Raw genomic sequence first — 27,016 nt, 5'->3', positions numbered from 1 at the left:
CCTCCTGGGTTCAAGCGATTCTCTTGCCTCAGCCTCCTGAGTAACTAGGATTACAGGTGTGCACTACCATGCCTGGCTAATTTTTGGATTTTTAGTAGAGATGGGGTTTCACCATGTTGGTCAGGCTGGTCTCGAACTCCTGACCTTGTGATCTGCCCTCCTTGGCCTCCCAAAGCTTTGGGATTACAGGTGTGAGCCACCGCACCCAGCCAAGTGTTTTTTGTAAAAGTGTTCCAACTATTCACTGATGAATGAATGATAGAATGGGAATGTCATCATTTTGAAATCCCAAATAAAGTAAAGGTTTTGATACTGAGCATCAACATCTGCTAATAAAAAGAGAAATAACTAGATATCACATGCCTCTTAATAAAGAACTCACACCAGAGAAGTAGTTTTGCCACAGAAGTTGAACCTGAATATGATGAAGGAATGATTCACAGGATAAACCAAGAAAGAGGAACATGAGAATGTAGTCTGCTGTATCTAATAGTGTAGGACAGTGGATTTGGTGTCTTGAACAAATAATTGCAAGAAAAATAAGGGATAGAGGGTATAACATTAATGTGCTCTTAAAAAGAAAATAAACTTGTGAAACTAAACTACCAACAAAATAAGGAAGCAATAAGTTCAAGAGATATGTATTACGTGGTGACTTGTTAATAACACTGTATGCCTGAAAATCGCCAAATAGCTTTTAAGTGTTCTCACTACAAATAAAATGATATTGTGAGGTAATACATGTGTTAACTAGCTTGATCTAGCCAGTCTACACTGTATTTATATTTTAAAACAAACATCATTTTATGTGCCACATACACAATTTTTACTTGTCAATTAAATTTTTTTTTATTTAAAAACAGAATAATAGTTATTTTTGGGAAAGAAGAGAATTATTATTGGAAAAGTCGTGTATAGCTCTCAGGGTAGCTGCTAAATTTCTTTTTCATTTTTGCCTTCTACTGTATTAAGCTACGCATTTGTTTTGTGTGGTTTTCTTTACTATACTATACTTAGTCATTAAAAATTCTTGATACCTTTGTCAAGTAAGTAGCATGAAATTTTGAAGTAATAAAAAGAGAAATAACCAGATATCACATGCTTCTTAATAAACAACTCACCAACACCAAAGAAGTAGGCGTTGAGGATCACCAGAGAGGTGATCCTCCCACCTCAGCCTCTTGTAAAGCTGGAACTACATGAAATTTCATGTTACTTATTTGACAAAGGTATCAAGAATTTGATACAAAGAATTGTCACTGGTCGGGTGCAGTGGCTAATGTCTGTAATCCCAGCCCTTTGGGATTAGCCTGGCATGATGGTGCTTGCTTATAGTCCCAGCTACTCAGGAGGCTTAGGCAGAGGGTCACTTGAACTCAGGAGTTTGAGGTTATAGTGAGATATGATCATACCAGTGCACTCCAGCCTGGATGACAGAGCAAAACATTGTCTCTGGAGATTAAAAAAAAGAAAAAATGGCAAAAATTTAGATCCCTTTGTCATACAGCGGATAATTCAGTATTATCAAGTGATAATTTCAGTATTTGAACCCATTTTGGAAACTGTTAAGTCTGTTGACATTTTCAAAATGGTGAAAGTTTCTTTGGGAAACAGAACTTCTATTGCAGAAATATACTCTTAGGCATAGGCAATATTTCACCTATCATATTTCACTCATTTCAGTCAACAAATATTTATTGAGTATATGCAATTTGTCGTGCACTATTTTCAGTGTTGGGAATGTAGCTGTGAACAAAGTCAAATTTTTGCCACCATGGAGATTACATGTCATAATTATCAAACAATAAACAGGATTAATAAATGAAATACACAGTATAGATGGTAATAAGGAGGTATCGAGGGCAAATAATTTGGGGAAGAGAGTGGGCATTGTTTTTTATTGAGTTGCTAGGAAGTGAGTCATTGAAGAGGTGGTACTTGAGTAGAGACCTAAAGGATCTGAGAGTGCAAGCCGTGCAAATACCAGAGAAAAAAGATTTTTATGCCGACAAAAACAGGCAAGACCCTGAGGTGGAACAGCCTACTTACTATGTTACAGCAAAGATTGACCAACCAAGGCTCACCTTCCATATTTTAGGTATAGTTACAGATTTATTGGTTTATTTATGTAAATTAGGATTACACAAAAAATACAGTTTTATTTCCTACTTTTTGCACTTAACATGCTACCATGATAGTTTCCCTGTTTTTGAAAAATTATATAATGAGGTTTCCAAGTGTAAAGCAAGCACCCAGTAAATATTTATTGAATAGTTATTGAATGCTTTTACCTAGTTTATGCTAATACTACCAGTGTATGAGCATAATTCCTTTTGCCATATCTAGAACCTTCGAACATTATGACTAAATAAAAACTTTGCTGGTTGATTTGATTAAAAATCTCATTGCTTTTTGAATTTTAATTTCTTTGATTGCTAGTGGTGTTTGAACATTTCAGCCTCTGAATTGTTGGTTGACATCCATGGCTAATTTTGTTTTGGGATCTTTTGTTTTAGCCTATATTTTAAATGGTCTTTTAAGTAAATGCATTTATTAATCCTTCTTCAATGCATGTACCTTAGCATCTGTTAAATGTATCATGTCCTTGCCCAAATCTCACTTTGTAAGTTGGTGAAATATGCTTCATAGAATTTTTAATTAAATATTGCTTTACATTCTACATAAGACTTGCTATTAGTAAAAGCTACCTCATGAAAAGTATTGATGTTATTTGTCAACATTTAGACTAGAGTTTGTTGCCGTTTCAGTTTATTCAATTTAGTCAGCACATGTTTAAGTGTCTTACTGCAGGTGAGTAATCCATGATTCTGCCCCAGGGGAGTAGTTCATAAGACTAGTAGGACAGATGATTTGTAAATGAATAATTGTAATTCTGGGCAGTAAATGCTACTATAGAAGTCTGTGTTAACACAATGTGCAAACACAAGAAAAGGAACCGTTAATTCTTTATTGGGAAAGGATCAGATAAAATTATAAAATGGAGTGATATTTTAACTGGGCATAAAGGAGGTGAGATCTTGTCTATAATATAATAATATTGGCAAACATTGAGTACTTGCCTGTTTTTACTCTTCTGAAGGCCTTATATGTAGTATTGTATGCAATCATTGGCAACCTAGGAGATTGTGCCTGTTATTTTAGTTGTTTTACAAATTAGGAAAGTAGGTGGAGGATGGGAGGTGGGTCAGGATCAAAAAACTACCAATCAGATACTATGTTTATTATTACCTGGATGACAAAATAATCTGTATGTTAAACCCTCATGACATTCCATTTACCTGTACAACAAACCTGCACACATACCCTTGAACCTAAAGTAAAAGTTAAAAAAAAAAATTAGGAAAGTGAGGAATCTTAAAAGGTACAGAATAGCAATTGCTTACTAGGCAGAGTTAACAGAGTAAAAAAGGTTATGGCAGCTTTAGAAAACTGAATTTTCCGATGTGGCTGAAGTTTGTGGTAAGAAGAGGGGGCCAAATAATTAATAATAGCTCCCAAGTACTGTGTAAAAGTACTTTGCATGCGCTATTTTCAAAAAGTCCCTTAAGATGAAAGAAAAAAACAATCTTCACAGCTACTCCTGGAGGTATAGGTATTTATGTTTCAGTTTTAAATAGTTTAGAGTCTAGAGACACTTAGAAAGTTTCAAGTAATTTTCTCGTACCCACAGCTGGCCAAGGTGGAGGTAACTAAAAGCATTAAGGTTTGTCTGATTATTTGAGTGTCTTTTTTATTTTTATTTTTTGAGATGGAGTCTTGCTCTGTCGCCAGGCTGGAGTGCAGTGGCGCAATCTTGGCTCACTGCAACCTCCACCTTCCAGGTTCAGGCAATTCTTCGGCCTCAGCCTCCTAAGTAGCTGGGACTACAGGTGCGCACCACCATGCCCAGCTAACTTTTATATTTTTAGTAGAGATGAGTTTCACCATGCTGGCCAGGATGGTCCTGATCTCTTGCCCTCGTGATCTGCCCACCTTGGCCTCCCAGAGTGCTGGGATTATAGGTGTGAGTCACCGTGCCTGGCCAAGTCTTAATTTTTGATGAAATAGTTAAAATAAAAAATAGTGTAAAGCACTATGTATCCAACATTTTATTTTTGTGGTGGTTTTGTTTGTTGGTTTGTTGGAGTTTTTTTGTTGTTTTTTGAGACAAGGTCTTGCTGTGTCGCCTCAGCAGGAGTTCAGTAATGCCATAATAGCTCATTACAGCCTTGACCTCCTGGGCTCAAGCAATCCTCACACGTAGCTGAGACTACAGGCATACACCGGCCACACCCAGCTAATTTTTTTTTCTTTTTGATAAGAGATTGGGTCTTGCTATTTTGTCTAGGCTTGTCTCAAATTCGTGGGCATAAGTGATCATCGTGCCTTGGCCTTCCAAACTGATAAGTTTCCAGGCATGAGCCATTGTGCTGGGCCGCAACATTTTAATAGTTTTTAACAGTTTGTCAAAATTTGCTTTTGATAAAAAAAAAAAAAGATTATAGAAACAGTACTTCTCTTTCCTTTCATTTTCCATTTTATTCCTTCTCCATCCATTTCCAGGAACAACCACAATCTTTGTCAGTCATTCCGATATTTATGATTTTGATGCTTGTGTATATGGCCATCTCAACATGTAGCTTTATTTTGTATATTTTATAACTTTTCTACAAATAGTGCCTGTCCTTTTGTAACTTGCTTTTTTCACTTATTATTTTGTTTCTGAAATGTATCTACAGTGATCCATGTGAATTTATTTCTTTCATTTTAATTGCTGTATAGAGGCTATTTATCCATTCCCCTATTTGAGGAATATCTAGGTTATCTCTAATTTTTTGCTTTTACGGCAATGTTGCAGCAGATATTTACGTACATACTTCCATATTTGTATGTAACTTTACTTGATAGAAGTAGGATTGCCGCATGATAGTGTGTTTCTTCAAGCTTTAAAGCAGATAATTCTCTATTGCTCTTTAAAGTGTTTATGCTGGCCAGGCACGGTGGCTCACTCCTGTAATCCCAGCACTTTGGGAGGCCGAGGCGGGCGGATCATGAGGTCAAGAGATTGAGACCATCCTGGCCAACATGGTGAAAGTGAAACTCCATCTCTACTAAAAATACAAGAATTAGCTGGGCATGGTGGAACACACCTGTAGTCCTAGCTACTCGGGAGGCTGTGGCAGGAGAATCACTTGAGCCCAGGAGATAGAGGTTGCAGTGAGCCAAGATCATGCCACTGCACTCCAGCCTGGCAACAGGACAAGACTCTGTCTCGGGGTGGAGTGGGGGGAGTGTTGTTGCTAATTTATACTCTCACCATAATTATATAAGATTTCTGCAGAGTCTGAAACACTATGCTACTTTGAAATTTCTCAGATCTCTTTTTTTTTTTTTTAATTTTTTATTTTTAAACATGGAGTTTTACCATGTTGGTCAGGCTGGTCTTGAACTCCCAACCTGAGACGACCTACCCACCTTGGCCTCCAAAGTGCTTGGATTACAGGCATGAGTCTCAGATCTTGAAGGATTTTAAAGAAACTACAATCGTATCAGAGATTAGTTACCCTTTTTCATGTAACAGATAACAACTCCAAAATATATTAAATGAATGGATAAAATTTCATGGTATGGGAAAGAAGAAAGAGTAGGAAGCAAACATGAAAGGATTGCATTTGTCTGTTTTTATTTTTTCCTTGTAATACAAAGTTAAGGGTAAGTCTAGGTCTGGTACAGCAGCTCCATGAAGCCATCCAGGACCTTTCCTAGCCTGCTATCCTTAGCATGTGGTTTTGATTGCTCCTTCTCCAGGTATTGTGTATAAAGTCTAGCACCAAAGAAGGGAAAAGAGCAAAAGACACCAGTCAGCTGACTTCTTTCTCACCCACGACTTCTTCATGCATGTCATTGGTGATAACTGGATCACATGACTCACAGCTTTAAGGTGTCTGAGGAGGCAAGTGCCTTATTTAGTTGTGTTTGTAAGAAAGAAGAGGAGAATAGTTAATCAGCAGGCAACTCTCAGTGTCTTCTGCTGTTAACTTATATAGAATATTCGGTGTATCATTACAGAGTGATTCTGCTAGGGGTGATGGAGAAAGCACATAATAAGTGATCAGTAAATATTTGTTGAGTAAATGAATGAATCATCTTATAAAACCCATAGTAGATACCACTTCTCTTGAGTCATCTCATTCATGAAGAAACAAGATGCTGTATTTCAATTATTAGAGTGAATTTTTCCTTTGGTCACTTCAAATGTTATGTTTCTTAAACTCATTTATATGCTCTTTTACAGCTTTCTTTTGACAAACTTTGGGCAAACACTTGTGTAACTAACCTTTTTACTAATTATTATAGTACTTAAAGGTTCATATTCTGTCCTAGTTCTTCTATTCTCTATACTATTTTGGAAACATACTCATTTAATTCAGAGGAGCTAGAATACTATTTGTTGTCATTTTTTTTCTTTTAAAAGAACCAAGCCGGCTGGGCACAGTGACTCCTGCCTGTAATCCCAGCACTTTGGGAGGCCAAGGCGGGCGAATCACCTGAGGTTGGGAGTTGGAGACCAGCCTGACCAACATGGAGAAACCCTATCTCTACTAAAAATACAAAATTAGCCGGGCCTGGGGGCTCATGCCTGTAATCCCAGCTTCTCAGGAGGCTGAGGCTGGAGAATTGCTTGAACCCAGGAGGTGGAGGTTGCATTGAATTAAGCTCACGTCATTGTACTCCAGCTTGGGCAACAAAGCAAAACTCCATCTAAAAAAAAATAATAATCAAGCCAAACACACACACACAAAACAAGAATTTAACATTTTTGGAATAAAAGAAATATAACACCAGCGAAGAATAATAGTTGAGGTTATTTAGTCCAGCTGCTTTATTTGTAGATGAAGAAAGAAAGATCAGTGAGTTTGTGACACACCCAAAGATGCACCACTAGCTAAATTAGGATTAGTGAACCTGGGAATCTTGAACCTAATGTCATTTCTTCTTTCATTTTGCTGCGTTATTACTCAAACCAAGATCAATTAACCTCAGATGAAAACATAGTGTTATTTTACATTGGGTAAGGATCATGATGAGATCTTTAGATACTTTCCAAACCATAGAATAGAGATTTTTAAAAAATTGTAACTTGTGTTTAGCACACACTTAGTATTGGGTTGAAGTTCTTTTTGTTTTGTTTGTTTTTTTGAGACATGATCTCACTCTGTCACCCAGACTGGAATGCAGTGGCATGATCAGGGGTCAGGGTTAACCTTGAACTCCCAGGCTACAGTGATCCTCTTACTCACCCTACTAAGTAGCTGGAACCACCATGCCCTGGCTACTTTTTGTATTTTTTGTAGAGATGGGGTTTTTTTACCATGTTGCCCAGGCTGGTCTTAAACTCCTGAGCTCAAGCAATCCGTTCATCTTGGCCTCCCAAAGTGCTGGAATTAAAGGCATGAGCCATCGCACCTGGTGGTTGAAGTTTTTTTTAAAGATAGTAATCAGTATTTTAACTGTTAAGGTGTTCATTTAGTTAAATTTCCTGATACACTAGCTAATCTCAATAAATGAGAATTTGTTAAACATATTTTATTGGTAGGAAAGAGAAAAACATACAAATTAGGTAATCACTGTCATCTAATTTTTTTCTTACCTTATTTATGCTGTAAGACTACTTTTAATTAAAAAAAAATTTTTTTTTTACTGTCATCTCTTAAAATATTTTAGCAGCATTCCCTATAGCACTGACTTTGTAAAGCAGGAAGGAATACTAATACAGTCGCTTTGTTCTCAGACCCTGAATGGTTCTAAATGGTTCTTGGCTTTTTTATTTGCAACATCACTGGATATACAAGAAATGGTGGTTTGTAATGAAAACATTCACTTTTAATGAAATGTTAAATTTTCATTTCAAAAAGCATATCCTGCTTTATCTTCTCACTTTTCTCCATCCCATTATTCCCATGAAATGTATCCTAACTGGTTTATCAACATTTCAAAATTTTAGGGAAAAAAATTACATCTTGGTAAAACTTGGTTTAGAATTAGGTTTTTCAGTAGCAAGGATAAAGTGAAGGGATTAAAAATGTAAGTAAAATTAGTAGTTAATGAATTCTGGAGTGCAATCTCTACAGTCCTATTCAGAGGTTATAGTATTTACTGAATATAGCTTAGGTTATGTTTAAATCTGCATTAGTATTAGGTACTCCATAAAAGTTGAAAATATATCGCCAATAAGATATAAAGAATTGACAGATAAATCTAAACAGTTTCTTTATATAATACTAACTTCTGAAATGTTGAGTAGTGGCATTTGATAAAGTAAGTTGTAATATCACATTGAGGAATGTTATATAACTATTAAGCTCAATTTTTATAAAAAGCATTTAGTATCATAAGAAATTGCTAACGTTTCAATGAATAAATTGAGGCAACATGATACCAACTTAGTGAAATACATACAAGATCAGAAGGAACTAACCTAAATTATTACTAGTGATTGCCTCTGGGTAATGGGATGTGGGCTTTTTATCTTTCTGTATTTTTCATTTCCCACTCCCATGTTCCTGTTACCTCAATGAAATAAAGTGCTCAGTGACTTCCAAAGAAGAACAGTTGTCAGTTTATAAAACAAATATGGTATTCTGGAAATGTTTTATGTAGCATTTTCAATTTTATGTTTTTAAGCCATCTCTTGAATTTGAATAAATTATTTGAACCGCATAAATATTTGCAATCTATTGAGAATACTGAAGCAAAAAGTAAAAAGCAGAAACCTGAATTTTTTAAATATGTTTTTTAATTTCTCAAAGTTGTATTTCAAAGTTTTTGTAATTTTCTTCATTGTCAGATTTTATTTTTTATTGTCAAATATCCAATGACAAAGGCTATCTCTTTTAAGATAGAAACTTTAAATGAAATTATATATTATACTAAGTCTTACAATCTTGAAATCTTCTATTCTTGTAATTAAACTTTTTCTGATTTTTAGAGGAACAGAAAGAAAGTGAAAAGATGAAAGGTGAGGAGCAGCCTATGGATTTAGAAAACTGTTCTACAGCCAATGTTCTAGAAGAGACAACTGTGAAAAAAGAAAAAGAAGATGAAAAGGAACTTGTGAAACTGCCAGTCATAGTGAAGCTAGAAAAACCTTTGCCAGAAAGTGAAGAAAAAAAGATTATCAAAGAAGAAAGTGATTCCTTCAAGGAAAATGTCAAACCCATTAAAGTTGAGGTGAAGGAATGTAGAGCAGATCCTAAAGATACCAAGAGTAGCATGGAGAGGCCAGTGGCGCAGGAACCTGAGAGGATCGAATTTGGTGGCAATATTAAATCTCATGAAATTACTGAGAAATCTACTGAAGAAACTGAGAAACTTAAAAATGACCAGCAGGCCAAGATACCACTAAAAAAACGAGAAATTAAACTGAGTGATGATTTTGACAGTCCAGTCAAGGGACCTTTGTGTAAATCAGTTACTCCAACAAAAGAGTTTTTGAAAGATGAAATAAAACAAGAGGAAGAGACTTGTAAAAGGATTTCTACAATCACTGCTTTGAGTCATGAAGGGAAACAACTGGTAAATGGAGAAATTAGTGATGAAAGAGTAGCTCCAAATTTTAAGACAGAACCAATAGAGACAAAGTTTTATGAGACAAAGGAAGAGAGCTATAGCCCCTCTAAGGACAGAAATATCATCATGGAGGGAAATGGAACAGAGTCCTTAAATTCTGTCATAACAAGTATTAAAATAGGTGAGCTTGAGAAAGAAACAGCCCCTTTGAGGAAAGACGCAGATAGTTCAGTATCAGTCTTAGAGATCCATGGTCAAAAAACACAAATAGAGGAATCTGGTCCTCAAGAATTGGAATCTTCTCTTGAGTCTTCTGAGATGGCAAAAGATCTATCTTTAAAAACTGCTTTATCTACCACTGAGTTGTGTACCATGAAAGTTGAAGAGAAGTCTCCCAAAACTAGGAAGGATAAGCGCCCACCAATCCTAGAATGTCTTGAAAAGTTAGAGAAGTCCAAAAAGACTTTTCTTGATAAGGAAACACAAAGATTGAGTCCAATACCGGAAGAAGTTCCAAAGAGTACTCTAGAGTCAGAAAAGCCTGGCTCTCCTGAGGCAGCTGAAACTTCTCCACCATCTAATATGATTGATCACTGTGAGAAACTAGCCTCAGAAGTGGTAGAATATCAGAGTACAGCTTCTGTTGGTGATCAGTCTGTGAAAAAAGGAGACCCAGAAATCCTAAAAGAGGATTCTGAGTTCACCAAGGTAGAAATGGATAATCTGGACAATGCCCAGACCTCTGGCATAGAGGAGCCTTCTGAGACAAAGGGTTCTATGCAGAAAAGCAAATTCAAATATAAGCTGGTTCCTGAAGAAGAAACCACTGCCTCAGAAAATACAGAGATAACCTCTGAAAGGCAGAAAGAGGGCATCAAATTAACAATCAGGATATCAAGTAGGAAAAAGAAGCCCGATTCTCCCCCCAAAGTTCTAGAACCAGAAAACAAGCAAGAGAAGACGGAAAAGGAAGAGGAGAAAACAAACGTGGGTCGTACTTTAAGAAGATCTCCCAGAATATCTAGACCCACTGCAAAAGTGGCTGAGATCAGAGATCAGAAAGCTGATAAAAAAAGAGGGGAAGGAGAAGATGAAGTGGAAGAAGAGTCAACAGCTTTGCAAAAAACTGACAAAAAGGAAATTTTGAAAAAATCAGAGAAGGATACAAATTCTAAAGTAAGCAAGGTAAAACTTCTCCTTTAATTTTTAATTAAAAATATTTGTCTCTATATATTAATAGTATTTTGGTTTTGTCTAAAACTTAGTCATCAGAGACAACTGAAAAAGTATCTTTCTTCCCCTATCTGAGATACTTTTCAACACTATACTCTTATTTATACTCTATACTCTTGTCATCTTTTAACTTTTATTTTTTTAAAGCAGTATAGGAATATATTCTCCTTGTAAACTATTCAGATAATATCCAACCTGTAGAATTCCCCATAGCCACTATTAACAGTTTGGAGTAATTGCCGTTATTAACAGTTTGGGGTATAGTATCTTCCCAGTCCTTTTTTTTTTTTTTTTTTTTTTTGAGATGGAGTCTTACTCTGTCACTAGGCTGGAGTGCAATGGCGGAATCTCGACTCACTGCAACCTCCACCTCCCAGGTTCAAGTGATTCTCCTGCCTCAACCTCCCAAGTAGGTGGGACTACAGGCACTCGCCACCATGCCCAGCTAATTTTTGTATTTTTAGTAGAGACGGTATTTCACCACTTTGGCCAGGATGATCTCAATCTCTTGACCTTGTGATCCACCCACCTTGGCCTCCCAAAGTGCTGGGATTACAGGCATGAGCCACTGCACCCAGCCCTCCTGTCCTTTTTCATGCATTTATGTGTATGTTCATAAATATTCACTTATTTAGAAAATAAATTGGACCAAAAATGTTCATTTTCTGTGAGTTTTTCACTTAAAGTGTCTCTGAACTCTTCATGTCAGTAGATATAGTATACCTTTTGCTTATTAATGGTCACACAGTACTCCATAGTGTGGATATACCTCAGTTTATTTAACTACTCACTTATTGATTGACATTTAGGTTGTTTCCAATTTTTCACTATTACAGGCAATGCTGCATTGAAGATCCTTTTGGACATGAGTGAGTATTTCTTTAGAATAGACTCCTAGAATTGGAATTGCTGGGTCAAGGGACATGCATATTTTAAACTTTGATAGCTACTTCCACATTGCCCTCCAAAAAGGTCCCATGAATATAGCATCTTATTACCAGTGTCTGACAGTGCCTAGATTCCCCATTTTACTCATTAATGTTGATACTACTCATCAGAATTCCCTTTTTTATGATCCTCTTATTTTAAGCAAAATATTTTACAAGTTTTTCCCTAGTCTATGTGAATTTGTCATCAAAAGCACTACTTTTCTTTTTAATTTATTTAAACAACCAGATCATTCTTCATCGTAAGTGATCCTGTGTTCTCTGAAATACTGAATTTTTAATTTTTTTTAAGTTTTCTCTTTTGTTGTTAGAATTATTTTGTTCTTTGCTGGAGACCTATAGTGTAGGAGTAAACTAAAATACAAGTTAAAACAGTATAAAACTAAGCAATGAAAAGCTGTTAATCACATTGTAAACTTGTTCTCTGAATATATATATATATATATATATATATATATATATATATATATATTTGTTTGTTTTGTTTGTCAGGATTTTTATATGCAGTTCTGGCCCATTTAAAATTTTAAAATTCATCTCTAATACAGGATATAAAATTTTTACATGACAATTTGTGAGAATATCATCATCATTCTCTTATAAAGTATTTAAAATGTGCATGACCTTTGACCCAGAGTCCTCTTCAAGGAATTTATCCTAACCACAGAGATGTGTGTAAAAATAATTATAAAAATACAGTACATTGTTGACGAAAGTGAAAAACATGGGAAACAACTACCTAAATGTCTAGTAGAGGATTAGATAAATAGGGTTATGTAATGGCATTTATAGTACTGTTAGGAGAATATGACTAGGAAAAATATAAGACAGAATGTTTATTATAATTCAATTTTAAGAAAAAAAAACACCCAAAATGGAGAAAAAGTAGTGGAAGTATACACCAAAATTTAATCATAGCTGTGTCTGGTGATGAGACTATAATAATTTTCTCCCCTTTTTTTGGTATATTGGCTGAATATTATACAATGGACATGTAATAAGGAAATTTTTAAAAGACATTATATCAAATTATTCCAATTTTTTATTTTATACAAGGTAAAACCCAAAGGCAAAGTTCGATGGACTGGTTCTCGGACACGTGGCAGATGGAAATATTCAAGCAATGATGAAAGTGAAGGATCTGACAGTGAAAAATCATCTGCAGCTTCAGAAGAGGAAGAAGAAAAGGAAAGTGAAGAAGCCATCCTAGCAGATGATGATGAACCGTGCAAAAAATGTGGCCTTCCAAACCATCCTGAGCTAGTATGTACCTGATGTAAATGAACGATACTCATATTGTAGACATGCTGAGGTTGCTGGGAGCAGCCTAACTCTTCGGGGTTTTATCATGATTTGAATTTCTTAATGATAGCTTGTATGCTACAGAGTAATTTCTATTTCTGTTTCTCATATAATCTAATTCTAGGAAGGCCAACGATCAAGATCTTACTTTCATTCTACCTGGCTTATATATTAATATTTCCTCTACATAAAAACAATACACCTCAATCTCTTCTCACAAGTTGATGAATGTATTCAAGTATTTTTAGTCTGTTCTTTTTAAGTTTTTTCTTCTTTCCTTTTAAATTACTTTATAATGGTATTTCTGCCTGGCATGGTGGGCACATGCCCGTAGTTCCAGCTACTCTGGTGGCTGAGGTAGAAGGTAGGAGGATTTGAACCAGGAGTTCAAATGCAGCCAGGGCAGCATAAGTAACTTTATAATGATATATTTGAAGTGCCAGCTTTAAGTAAATTAGGCCTGAAGGCCTTACTGCCTTCATGTAAAAACATGTAAGTCAACTAGTAACTAGTAGGGATTTAAATTTTTTTAATGGCAAAAGAGTGGCATTGGAATGTTTCTAAAACAAATGGTAAATACTTGAGGTGATGGATATCCTAGTTACCCCTCTGTGATTGTTTTACATTATATGCCTCTATTAAAGTATCACAGGTGCTCTATAAATATATACACCTACTATATACCCACTAAAATTTTTTAACTTAAAATTTTTTTTTTAATTTTTAAGAGAATAAATTATAGACCAGATATATTCCAAGAAGAATAGTACTACATTTGGAGTACTACAGTGATCACACAGAAAGCTCATACTACATATGGAGCTTTCTTCCCCAGGAAGTAAGTTCTTCAAAAGTTGCCTGAATCATGAGAATGAATTCCTAATCTATAATATTTATCTATCATTTGTGGTTTGTAAGTGAGTCTGTTGAGGAAATAGTCTTGTTATACCTAATGCTATGTACCTGTGCTGTTCTTTTGAATAGATTTTACTTTAGTAGAAGAAAATATAAAGAAAGATGTTTCTACCTCAGTAGAGTCATGTGGACCAGAAACATTTGAGATTCTCTAAAGTTTGGAAAATTCATAACAAGTGGTTCTCCAGGCTCTTTTTTCCTGGAAAGCATTATGATGTGATGGGAAAAGCATAGGGCCAGACAGCGTGAATTCAGATCCTACTTATCAGGATACCACTTATCTGGAGCTGTCTTCTCTATATTTTGATTTCTTTATTATAAGATGGGACTCACACCACATACTTCTAAGGGGTGTTTTTAACAGCTGATGTAAAGTTGCCTAGCACAGTTTCTGATACATATTATGTGCTTGGTTGAAGTTAATTCTGGTTTACTTACACTTCTCTTTCTTACATTTAGTTTCATATCTGGAAACTAAATATAATATCAGTGAAGTTTATCACAATCCAGTAGTTTTTAAGGGCTCATACAAAAGAACCAGAGAATGACTTGAGCTCTAAGAAGAATTGATGTTGAAATTATGTTGAGAAGATCCCTCTAAGCATTTTATGATCATCAAGGCTATGAAAGTGAAGTCAATATTTTTATACAGAGAAAGGCCAAGAGGACATTTGAGATAGTAATCTTTTCTGCCTTCTAAATCAAGAAAAAAAGCAACACTTGTGTTCTCTCCTTACCATTTTCTAGCGTCCCTTTAAACTAAAAGAGTGCATTTTACCTAAGGCAACAATAGCTGCTGTAATGAACTGATGTGAAGAAATGAGAAATAAAGGCAGGGTGCCATGGCTCATGCTGTAATCCCAACACTTTGGGAGGCTGAGGCAGGCAGATCACGAGGTCAGGAGTTTGAGACCAGCCTGGCCAGTATGGTGAAACCCTGTCTCTACTAAAAATACAAAAAATTTGTTGGGACTGGTGGCACACCTGTAGTCCCAGCTACTCGGGAGGTTGGAGCAGGAGAATCACTTGAATACAGGAGGTAGAGGTTGCAGTGAGCTCAGATTGCACCACTGCACTCCAGCCTGGGCAACAGAGCAAGACTCCATCTCAAAAAAAAAATAAAGAAGGAATGAGAAATAAAATGGAGTGAGCAGAAATTATATTGTGAATGACATTGGAAACTGAAGATCCCAAATGTGGATTTCTTACGCCAAGTGCTTAAGGATAATCCTCAAGTCAAAGTATCAAGCAGCTATTAAATGTTATGTTGTAAGAATATGATGCTGAGCTAGAAAGACATAGTCCTCGTCTTAATTGATCTTTAACAGCGGAAAAGCAATAAATGTATAAATGAATATAGAACTCTAAGGGATTTTTCCAGATGTTTTACTCAAAATAATGGATCATTACCTGAGGCTTGGAAATCTTACATGGTAGTATTTATTTAGTGGCACTTTACTGTAGAGTGGAAACAATCTTCACTTTAGAAATAAATTCTAAAAGTTTACCTGTAATTTTGTTATTTGAAAGTTAGGTTATGTTTTATAGAAACCATGTTAATCAACTGTATACCTGAAGTATAATACTAAGGTAACTAAGTACTGAATCCTGGGTATTGGGAGCAAGTGGTGATGCACTGTAATGATGTGCCTCCTCCCACCCCCTGATACGGGTTAGGATTGCAGAAACTTCATCTATGCTAGGTTGAGCAAATAAATAAAACATAGATAATAGGAGCCATGATGAACCCTATGATGTTAGATTAGAACTGGAGATAATAGTATAAACTCCATGTTTATTTTAATAGAAGATATATGTATATACATATACATACGTACACATCTTAACTCTGTTCTCTGAGAAAGATTAAAAGTAGTTGCCAGTAGCAATGAGCTTCTAGAGCATCCAGACCATTATCCAGTAAAGCAGCTAGGGCTTCTTGAAGAAATGGTTGGTTCTAAGGCTTGAACAGGGAAGATACAAGACATCCCTGAAGCTTCCTGTAGTGCCAGAAAGTAAGGAAGTACTTAAGGCAAGTCCTAAGGACACATGAGACAACCTGAAAGAGCTTCCATTGTATCCATGGCTGGAACAGTTCCAACAACAAATTAAGTAATGATAGCTTTGGATTGTAACCCAAAGAATAAAATAAATATTCATTAGTTTATATTGATATAAATAATTAAATAAACAAATGTGGGGAAGAAGGGACTTATTTTCCTTACAGAGTAATTCCTGATAACTTATATAGAAGGCATATGGGAGATAGAAAATCACTATCAGAATACCACAGTAATAATCGTTGCAAGCAAAATCCCTAGTGGATGCTAACAATAGTGAGCAGAACTTTAAGGAGAGAGAAGATATTGTCATAGCTTCTGTGTATCTCCCCCTCAAGGTATTTATTGATTTATTAACTACTATAGTGATTTTAATTTATATCCATAAATTATTTGATACTCATACTTCTAGAAAACTTAATTCCCCTACCCTTGAGTGTAGGCTGCACTTATCATGAGAATAGAGTATGGAAGGTGACAAGTAGTGACCTTAACAGTGGATAAAACCAACAGATACTACTTTAACCAAGTGACCAAAGTTAATACCAGCAGTGCTAAGTCATATTGATAACACGTATCCCCCGATATGATGCAGTGAGCAGGGCACTTCCCCTCTATGGGATTCTTCTCCAAAACCCAGAACCCCAGTTTAGTCATGAGAAAGCATCAGACAAACTCAAATTTCAGGACAGTCTACCAAAAATATCTGACTAGTATAGTATTCTTCAAACTGTCAGTCAAAACAAAGAAAGACCAAGAAATGGTTACGTACTGGGGGATACTAACAAGACATAACTGAATGCAATGGGATATCCAAGATTCAGAATCAGCAAAAGGACATGTGTGGAAAAACTTGTGAAATCTCAATAGCCTATTGTTTAGTTTACAGTATTGATGTTAATTTCTTAGTTTTGATAAATGTACCATGGTTATATAACAGTGTTAAAAATTGGGTGAGGGTATATGAGAACTTTGTACCATCTTTGCAACTCTTCTGTAAATCTAAAATTATTTAAAAATAAAAAGTTTTCTTTTAAGTAAAATGTTAATGAGTATACTATGTTAAGTTTTAGACCTTGGTCCTCTTATTAAACTCAAATACCGATAAAACAACTGTAAGACTAATTGATGTTATTAACCTTTGTATTACATGACGATGGTTCTGAATGTAGTTGTATTCCTTTTCTATACCTCAGTCTCTTCCTTATTTGAATTTACGTCATAAAAAGAACCATGAGTGTTTCTTATAGGCAAGTAATTGAAATGCTATTTAAAATGGAAACTTTTGTGTCTTAAGAATTGTGTGTGTGGTAGGGTAGTCTTTCATACTTGAGCTTTAAAAGTTTGTTATAAAGAATATGTTGTCAGAGCCTTTGTGGCTATACACTGAATGAAAAAGGATTCTAACTCTAGGTCAGAAAGGACTTGTTATTTTTAACTAAATTTTGTAGCTTAACCTTTTTTTAGGTTTCTTTAAAAATTGGCATGGGTCAGGCACAGTGTCTCACGCCTGTAATTTTAGAATTTTGGGAGGTCGAGGGGTGGATCAGGAGATCGAGACATCCTGGCCAACATGGTGAAACCCCATCTCTACTAAAAATACAAAAATGAGCCAGGCGTGGTGGCAGGCGCCTGTAGTTCCAGCTACTCAGGAGACTGAGGTAGGAGAATCACTTGAACTCGGGAGGCAGAGGTTGCAGTGAACCAAGATCATGCCACTGCGCTCCAGCCTGGGCGACAGAGTGAAATTCTGTCTTATAAATAAATAAATAAATATTGACATGTCAGATTCCCTAATTATCAGAGCTTTTTTATTTATTAGCCTTATGCAAATAAAGAGTGCTTTGAAGTATAGTACTAAGAAATATTGAAATGTCTTTAACCTAAGAGTAATTGAATTTTAGTCATAGTTAGGTTGACATCAGTGTGATTTATTTCAGATTCTTCTGTGTGACTCTTGCGATAGTGGATACCACACTGCCTGCCTTCGCCCTCCTCTGATGATCATCCCGGATGGAGAATGGTTCTGCCCCCCTTGCCAACATGTATGACCCAGCCCACTTCTGTTTTTCTAGTCTTTGAGTTTATGTTCAAATTAATTTTAACTGTTTAATAGCTACAGAATGAATATTTTTAATCTTCAGAGCAATGTGTAAATAGTATTTACCTCTGTTTGGATTTCTACCTTTTATTAATAGCTTTTAAGCTTTCCTTTTTGTTTTTTTTTTCCAAAGCAATTTTCAGAAGCCCTCTTAAGTTTTGTAAAATTATGAATGATATTTTTTCTCAAATTCATTATAAACACAAAAAGTACCAAGTGTAGATATGTAGAAAGGAGGATATAAGTTTCTTCCCATGTATCACTTTGTTTCATCCTCTTTTTTGGTTTATACCTACTTTCTTTTTGTCAGTAGTTTTACAGATGGTGTTATCAGTGTTAGGCGAAACATAGATTCTCTTTCTCTTCAATCTTAATTCAGGCAATTTTCTTTTGAAAGCTGAAGAATCAGGCTATTTTTGTGCTACTGTGCTCATTCTCACACAATCCTACTTTCCTTTGTCTTAAAAATGATGGATGGCTGGGCCCAGTGGCTCATGCCTGTAATCCCAGCACTTTGGGAGGCCAAGGCAGGTGGATCACGAGGTCAGGCGTTTGAGTCTAGCCTCCCCAACATAGTGAAACCTCGTCTCTACTAAGAATACAAAAACAAAACAAAACAAAATTAGCCAGGCATGGTAGTGGGCGCCTGTAATCCCAGCTACTCAGGAGGCTGAGGCAGGAGAATCTCTTGAACCTAGGCGGAAGTGGTTGCAGTGAGCCAAGATCATGCCACTGCACTCCAGCCTGGGCAACAGTTCAAGACTCCATCTCAAAAAATAAAAAAAGATGGATTAGGCCTGGTGCAGTGGCACCTGTAATCCCAGCACCACAAAGTCAAGAGATCGAGACTATCTAAGCCAACATGGGGAAACCCCATCTCTACTAAAAATACAAAAATAAGCTGGGTGTGGTGACACATGTCTGTAGACCCACCTACTCAGGCGGCTGAGGCAGGAGAATTGCCTGAACCCGGGAGGTAGAGATTACAGTAAGCTGAGATCATGCCACTGCACTCCAGCCTGGCAACAGAGCGAGACTCTCTCAAAAAGAAGAGAGAGAGATGGATTAAGCCAGGCATGGTGGCACCCACTTGTAATCCTAGCTCCTTGTAGGCTGAGTCAGGAGGATCACTCAAGGCTGTGAGTTAAAGACCAGCCTGGGCAGCATAGCAAGACCCCATCTCTAAAAAATTAAAAACTAGTTATAATTATTTTTCTAAAATGATGAAGGCTTAGCCAGGTGTGGTGACTCATGCCTATAATCCCAGCACTTTGGGAAGCCAAGGCAGGCAGATTGCTTGAGGCCAAGAATTGAAGACCAGCCTGGCCAACATGGTGAAACCTCATCTCTACTAAAAGTACAAAAATTGGACAGGCATGGTGGCACACGCCTGTAATCCCCGCTACTTAGGAGGCTGAGGCACAAGAATCACTTGAACCTGGGAGACAAATGTTGCAGTGAGCCAAGATCGTGCCACTGCACTCCAGCCTGGGTGACAGAGTGAGACTCTCTCTCAAAAAATAAAATAAAATGAGGCCGGGCGCGGTGGCTCAAGCCTGTAATCCCAGCACTTTGGGAGGCCGAGGCGGGTGGATCACGAGGTCAAGAGATCGAGACCATCCTGGTCAACATGGTGAAACCCCGTCTCTACTAATACAAAAAAAAAATTAGCTGGGCACGGTGGCGCGTGCCTGTAATCCCAGCTACTCAGGAGGCTGAGGCAGGAGAATTGCCTGAACCCAGGAGGCGGAGGTTGCGGTGAGCCGAGATCGCGCCATTGCACTCCAGCCTGGGTATCAAGAGCGAAACTCCGTCTCAAAAAAAAATAAAATAAAATAAAATAAAATAAAATGATCAACTTTATGCATTTTTCAGTGAAATGGACTTCTGTGGCTTAGCACAACTTTATCAATTACATTTTTCAGGTATGTTTTGACTCAATAACCATGTAGCATTGTTTATGTATTTTTTTTCCAGTCTCTCCCTTTTTTTAAAAAGGATAGTCAAGTGAAGCAGTGGGAGTGGAGAAAGAACAAAAAAAATTAATTAGTTGTAAATACCACTGTACTCAAACCAGCCCATTCTCTTTTTCAAAAAAATAGTTATTGGCATCATTGTTTTATCATACATATAGCCTTCTCCCTTAAAAATGTCTCGGGATCTTTTTTAAAAATTGTAATCACTGTTACATGCATATGTTGAACCAAATGCTATTTTAAACATTGACTATTGCCAGTAGGATAGGCACAGAATGCGTTTCTTTTGGCAAAGCTGTATGTTTCTTTAATGTGTGCTTTATTTCAAAGGCACTATGCTCATCTTCTGTTCAGTGGATACTGAGGCACCTCTTTATTTAATTCAACACAAGAAAAGCTACATTGTTCATTTACTGTGTTCCCTTACCAGCTCTCAGAACACATTACCCATGAAGTTAACATGTATGTAATAAAAGATTGCTAAAAGTTGTTTAAAATGACCCTTACCTATTTCGCTTCTTCAGAAACTGCTCTGTGAAAAATTAGAGGAACAGTTGCAGGATTTGGATGTTGCCTTAAAGAAGAAAGAGCGTGCCGAACGAAGGTATTTTGACATATTTGTTAATGTTTTGCTTGGGAATATAGCATATTTGTTATGTCATTTATGATATATTTGTTAATGGTTTGCTTGGGAATATGTTTATATATTGTCTGTGGCTGCTTTTGCCCTACGACAGCAGCATTGAGTAGTTGCAACAGAGACCTTATGACCTGCTTAGCTTGTAAGCTTATTATCTTTCCTTTTATAGGAGATGTTCACCAGCTTTCAATCTAAAGTATTGGAACTAGCTGGGCATGGTGGCTCACCCCTGTAATCCCAGCACTTTGGGAGGCCGAGGTGGGCGGATCACCTGAGGTCAGGAGTTCAAGACCAGCCTGGCCAACATGCTGAAACCCTATTCCTACTAAAAATACAAAAATTAGCTGGGCATGGTGGTGCACGCTTATAGTCCCAGATCCTTGGAGGCTGAGGCAGGAGATTTGTTGCAGTGAGCCACGATCATGCCCCTGTACTGCAGCCTGGGCAAGAGTGAGATTCCATCTCTAAATAAATAAGTATTGGTCAGAACCTTCTCTGAGTAAATATTGGCCCAAGTATGAGACACTGTCTCTGAATAAATAAATAAATAATATTTGTCAGAACCTTCTCTGAATAAATATTGGCCCAAGTATTGTGAAGTGTATGCACCTAACTAAATATTGTAGAGAATACAAGAAAACTGCAAGAACTGGTCTATAATTTAGTTACCCCTGTCATCTACTTGGGTGGGCAGAGTTAACCCTGGTGAAATAAAGAGTATTAAATGCTGAATTATGTCCTATTATACCTGTAAGAGATGCCCCCCTTTTCAATACACCATTGCAGTGGTGGTCTAAAGCAATTGGAAACGGCTTCTTAGATGAAGTTCTTAAGACTGCACTTGAGCCTAACCTTTAAAAGGGGATTCAGAATCAAGACAATAGTTTATGTTTATTTGCACCTTCTTTAATCTATTTCTGAACATTCATTTTCACCTACTGTGTACCAATCTGAAGAGGAAAGATCAAAGAGAAAGCTCTTATTTACATGGAACTCACCTTCTATTAGAGAATACAGACATAGGAACCCATAATATAATGCGTACATATGAACCAATAATATAATAGAAAAGTGGAGGTATATTAAAAGCAATATAAGAACATGGTGGAGGAGCATTTTAGTTCTCAAAGGATTTGGGGTTATTACGGGAGGCCTTGGAAGATAAAATGAAGTTTTATCAATAAACATATTTCAGACAAAGAGCACAAACATCAGCAAAGGTAAAGTGTGAAAGTGACAGTAGATGAATGGTAGGAGATAGATTTTTGTGAAAGCTGAGTAAGGCCAAATTGCAAATAGCTTTCCTGCCTGTAGAATTTGACTTATTCTCTATAGAAAGTGGGCATTCATCAAAGGAGACGTGTAAGTATATCTTTATTTCAGAAAAAAAAAATGCTCTGGCAACAGTAAGATGAATGAATGAGAGTTGGGACTGTTGGAGTAGCAAACCTATGAGTCTGTAAGGCCTAAATTAGGACTAGCATTGTGATAATAAGGTGGAGGTGTTGGGAGAGAATTTTCAGAGGATTCATCTGTAGAACTTGATACTCGTTTATACACTAGTATGATTGAGGAAATCTAAACGTTGTCTCCTGATTTTACCTTCATTTGCTACTTTAACTTATATTCTCTGACTCACAGTCTCCCCCTCCAAATTTAGCTTGCCTTAAGGCAATCAGCTTGTCCAATGATCCACTCACTTTACCTTGCACAGAGGTGAACCTTAAAAATCGATTCAGCCTCTAGAACCTAAAGGTTTTGGTTTTTTTACTACCCAGTTTGAGCTTTCTGACTTGTAATGAGTGCTACTTAGTTTAAAGGCAAGTTAATATCTCAAATCAACTAGGACAGAAAAGTACTTTATTTCTAAAATAAATAACCCTGGCTTATTTATTTATTTCTTTTTTTTGAAGATAGGGTCTCACTATGTTGCCCAGGCTAGTCTTGAAACTCCTGGGCTCAAGGGATCATCCTGCCCCAACCTCCCAAGTAGCAGGGACCACAGGTGGCCACCACCACACCCAGCTAAACCCTGGGTTATTTCTATAAACAACTTGTGTTTCAGATATTTGGAATATCTTCCAAGAACATTTTTAAAAATAAAGAATGATCCTGTATGAAATTACTAGGACTATTTTGATATGCTGTTTCTCTTGTTTTTATTTTTGACACTGGAAAAGATGTAACTAGAGATATTTAAATTAAATCACAAATAAAAACTAGATTTTTCCTTTGCCTCCATCTTACTCAAATCTGCTTATCCTTTTCAGAAATTAGTGGTTTTCCCATGTCCTGAAGCTGATGTCTCACAAATGTAGGTAGCTAATAGGCTCACCCACTAGGGAAGAGAATGGTTTTTTTGTTTGTTTGTTTTTTGTTTTTTTTTGTTTTGAGACAGAGTCTCATTCTGTCACCCAGGCGCAATCTTGACTCACTGCAGCCTCTGCCTCCCAGGTTCAAGCAATTCTCCTGCCTCAGCCTTTAGAGTAGCTGGGATTACAGGCACACGCCATGACACCCAGCTAATTTTTGTATTTTTAGTAGAGATGGGGTTTTAACATATTGGCCAGGCTAGTCTTGAACTCCTGACCTCAAGTGATCCACCTGCCTCGGCCTCCCAAAGTGCTGGGATTACAGTCATGAGCCATTTTGCTCGCATGAGAATATATTCTTTCTAAAAGCCAAGAGTGTAAACCACTAAGAATTTCTTATCTGCTTGCTCTTTGGAAGCCTTGGATTCGTATCCATTTATGTGTGGAAAAGGCTGGTGAAAAAGTTTTGACAATGGCCTCATACAGAATATGCCACTGCAATTATGAAATATTTTGACTTTTAGAAATTTATGTTTTAAAGTATGCCACCATATTTGTCTATATTACTATCTCCAATTTACTAGTTCCTTTGCTTTTTCACCTACTCTAGGTAGTCCTCTTTATTTAAATGTCCTTTTTATTTTTTGGAGACAGAGTCTTGCTCTGTCGCCTAGGCTGGAGTGCAGTGGCCTGATCACTGCAATCACTGCCTCCCAGCTTCAAGCGATCCTCCCACCTCAGCCTCCTGAGTAGCTTGGTCCACAGGCACGCGTCACCACGCCTGGGTAATTTTTGTATTTTTTAGTAGAGATGGGGTTTCGCCATGTTGTCCAGGCTGGTCTTGAACTCCTGGCCTCAAGTGATGCGCCCACCTTGGCCTCCCAAAATCATGGGTTTACAGGCATGAGCTACCACACCTGGCTTTAAACGTCATCCTTTAAAAGGACATCTGTAATTATGACTTTATATCACATACTACATTCTCAGATTGTGTATTAGAAAGGAGAAGAAATTTACTATTACAGGAAGACCAGTCTGGACCGAGCCAGTTAACCGATGGTTGTTGGTGTTTGCTAATTCTCCGTAATAATCTGGTTAACAAAGCTTTTGTTTATAGTTCCTAGAATACATGTATGTGTGTGTGTGCGTGTGTGTATACACACACACACACATATATATGAATCTTAGGAGCACTAAACAGCAAAATATGTGTGTTTCTAAAATAAATATTGCTAAATTCTAGCCGTTGTCATTCAGTTTTCTAAAGTGAGCACTTATATTCAATTTTTAAAAATCTGTGAAATAACTTCTTTAGCATTCATCCTAGCATCTTAGAGCCGTACTTACTCCCTATGTCATAATGCAAGAACATTTTACTCCCTGGTAGGTCATAATGCAAGAGCAACCCTTGTTTATGCATTCATTTAACATTCAAGCAACATTTATTGGGTACCTACTTTATGCCAGGCAGTGTAATCAAATGAGGAAGTATATAATGCATTCTTTATCATAGAAATCTTTACAGTCTTGTTGAAAACAGAGATGGATGTACATTTCAGTGAGTATTTAGTAGCTAGCCAGCAACTGTCTGCAGACCTGATGGTGTGATGCTCTGTGAAAGCTGATGGTTTAGAAGTCCACTGAATGATTTTTAAACATAGCAGTTTTAATAGCATCACAATCTATCTCTATAAAGACCATGAATATTCTTGTTAGCAGGGCACTAAAGACTGCACTCTAAAGGACCTAGCCAGCCACATACATTAATACCCTTATATAAGGAACATTGCAAGCAGAGGGAGACAAAATGTTACTATTTCAGTTCAGTTCAATTGAATATACAGAGGCATGTCAGAGCTCAGCTGTCCTTGTTGAATTGGATTAACTTTGGAAGAACCAGGGAAAACACCTGCTTTGTTTATTTATTTATTTATTTATTTATTTATTTATTTATTTATTTAGAGACAGAGTCTCACTCTTGATGCCCAGGCTGGAGTGCAGTGTCATAATCAAAGCTCACTGCAACCTCAGACTCCTGAGTTCAACTAATCTTCCCATCTCAGCCTTCTGAGTAGCTGGGACAATAGGCATGTGCCACCACCATACCTGGCCTTTTTTTTTTTTTTTTTTTAATTTCATATAGAGACAGGTGTCTCACTGTGTTGCCCAGGCTAGTCTTGAATTCCTGGCATGAAGTGATCCTCCTGCATCGGATTACAGACATGAGCCACCACACCCAGCCATCCTGGTGTTTTTTAATATATAATTTAATTAAAATCAACATAAGTTTGTTTCTTAGAAATGAAACTATGGAGATGTCATCGGCTCCAGTCTTCATTTCCTGGCTCTAGTTAGCTTCAGTTGTAGCCTTCTAGAGCACAAGCCATGTGTCTACATTGCTTTCTTTTCTTTCATCAGCAAGGAATGAATGGTCTCAGTGTCATTCACTGGGAACTTGATAAGGTTTTGTTTACATAATTTTTATGGTAATATTTATTACCATGAGATTATAATTGTTTATACATACATGCAAAATATTACTGAAAACTCTCCAGCATAACAAAGATCTAATTTGTCTAATCAGAGATGGCTTTTCATCTCATCTTATCATCAACTTGTCGCAGCATGACTCCTAATGAAGTTGCTTGTGTATTTCAGTTACAGGTTTTATTTCACCAGTGTAAGTCATTTCTGAAAGATAGTGTTATCTTAACCCTAGGAAATCTTGAGCTCCCCACACGTACTAATACTATATTAAAGTTTTATAGTTAATAGCTAACATGGGCCAGGAACAATACTCATATCTATAATCCCAGCACTTTGAGAGGCCAAAGTGGGTGGATCACTTGAGGCCAGGAATTTGAGACCAGCCTGGCCAACATGGCAAAACCCCATCTCTACTAAAAATACAAAAATTAGCTGGGTATGGTGGCACACACCTGTAATCCCAGCTACTCACGAGGCTGAGGCAGGAGAATCACTTGAACCTGGGAGGCAGAGGTTGCAGTGAGCTGGGATTGCACCACTGCACTCCAGCCTGGGCAAGAGAGTGAGACCTTGTAAATAAATAAAGTTAAACACTTCTGTGGCTTAACCACTGCTATTAACATGAAATTGTAATTTTAACATTGTGTGTATTCATGATGTTTACATAACAATTTTATTTTCAGCAAATCTCATGTTTTTTGTTTTCTTTTCACCTAAAGGAAAGAACGCTTGGTGTACGTCGGTATCAGTATTGAAAACATCATTCCTCCACAAGTAAGTTTCTGATTTATAATGTTTTTAAGCGGGAGATTGTCATGATTGCTCTAAAATTTAACCCACTTTATATAATATTAGTGGTTTTATTTTTTTGAGATGGAGTTTCACTCTTGTCACCCAGACTAGAGTCCAGTGGCACAATTTCAGCTCACTGCAACCTCCGCCTCCTAGGTTCAAGCAGTTCTCCTGCCTCAGCCTCCTGAGTAGCTGGGATTACAGGTGCCTGCCACCACACCCGGCTAATTTTTGTATTTTTACTAGAGACAGGGTTTCACCATGTTGGTCAGGATGGTCTTGAACTCCTGACCTCAGGTGATCAGCCCACCTCAGCCTCCCAAAGTGCTGGAATTACAGGTGTGAGCCACTGCACCTGAACAGTGGTTTTAAATATATACAAATATTAAAAATGGAAATTTAAGACCTTCGAGAAATCATCCATAATCCCTCATGATTGAAATTTTATGTATGCAGCTAACTCCAAAATGTGATATCACATCTAAACTAAACTTACAGCTTTTACCTTTGGAGTATGTTCCCTGTTTTTACTCCAAAATTTATAATGTGTTATTAGCTTGTTTTGCATGCTATTTATGTAAAATGACTAAAGAATGGTTCAGGGAGATTTGATTTTGAATTTTTTTATTTTGGGGATTGTTGAAAACTTCAGTTTGTATTCTTCATCACAGTTTGGTTTCT

At 36.9% G+C, this 27,016-nt stretch overlaps 1 protein-coding gene across 1 annotated transcript in view; it reads left to right on the top strand.

The window, feature by feature from the left end:
* Window positions 1-27,016, top strand: part of RSF1 (remodeling and spacing factor 1) — a 166,094-nt gene that overhangs the window by 113,834 nt on the left and 25,244 nt on the right. Inside the window, exons 6-10 of the mRNA XM_012469593.2 lie at window positions 8,990-10,755; window positions 12,807-13,013; window positions 17,968-18,072; window positions 20,629-20,708; window positions 26,263-26,317. Of these exons, the coding sequence (XP_012325016.2) occupies window positions 8,990-10,755; window positions 12,807-13,013; window positions 17,968-18,072; window positions 20,629-20,708; window positions 26,263-26,317 (2,213 nt within the window). The remainder of the gene's footprint in view (window positions 1-8,989; window positions 10,756-12,806; window positions 13,014-17,967; window positions 18,073-20,628; window positions 20,709-26,262; window positions 26,318-27,016) is intronic.

This window comes from Aotus nancymaae, unplaced genomic scaffold (assembly GCF_030222135.1).
Source record: "Aotus nancymaae isolate 86718 unplaced genomic scaffold, 86718_ANA_hifiasm-v0.15.2.pri h1tg000059l, whole genome shotgun sequence".
NCBI classification, from domain to species: domain Eukaryota; kingdom Metazoa; phylum Chordata; class Mammalia; order Primates; family Aotidae; genus Aotus; species Aotus nancymaae.
Note: the sequence above shows the minus strand (reverse complement) of the source record. Positions and strands in the feature narration are given on the sequence as shown.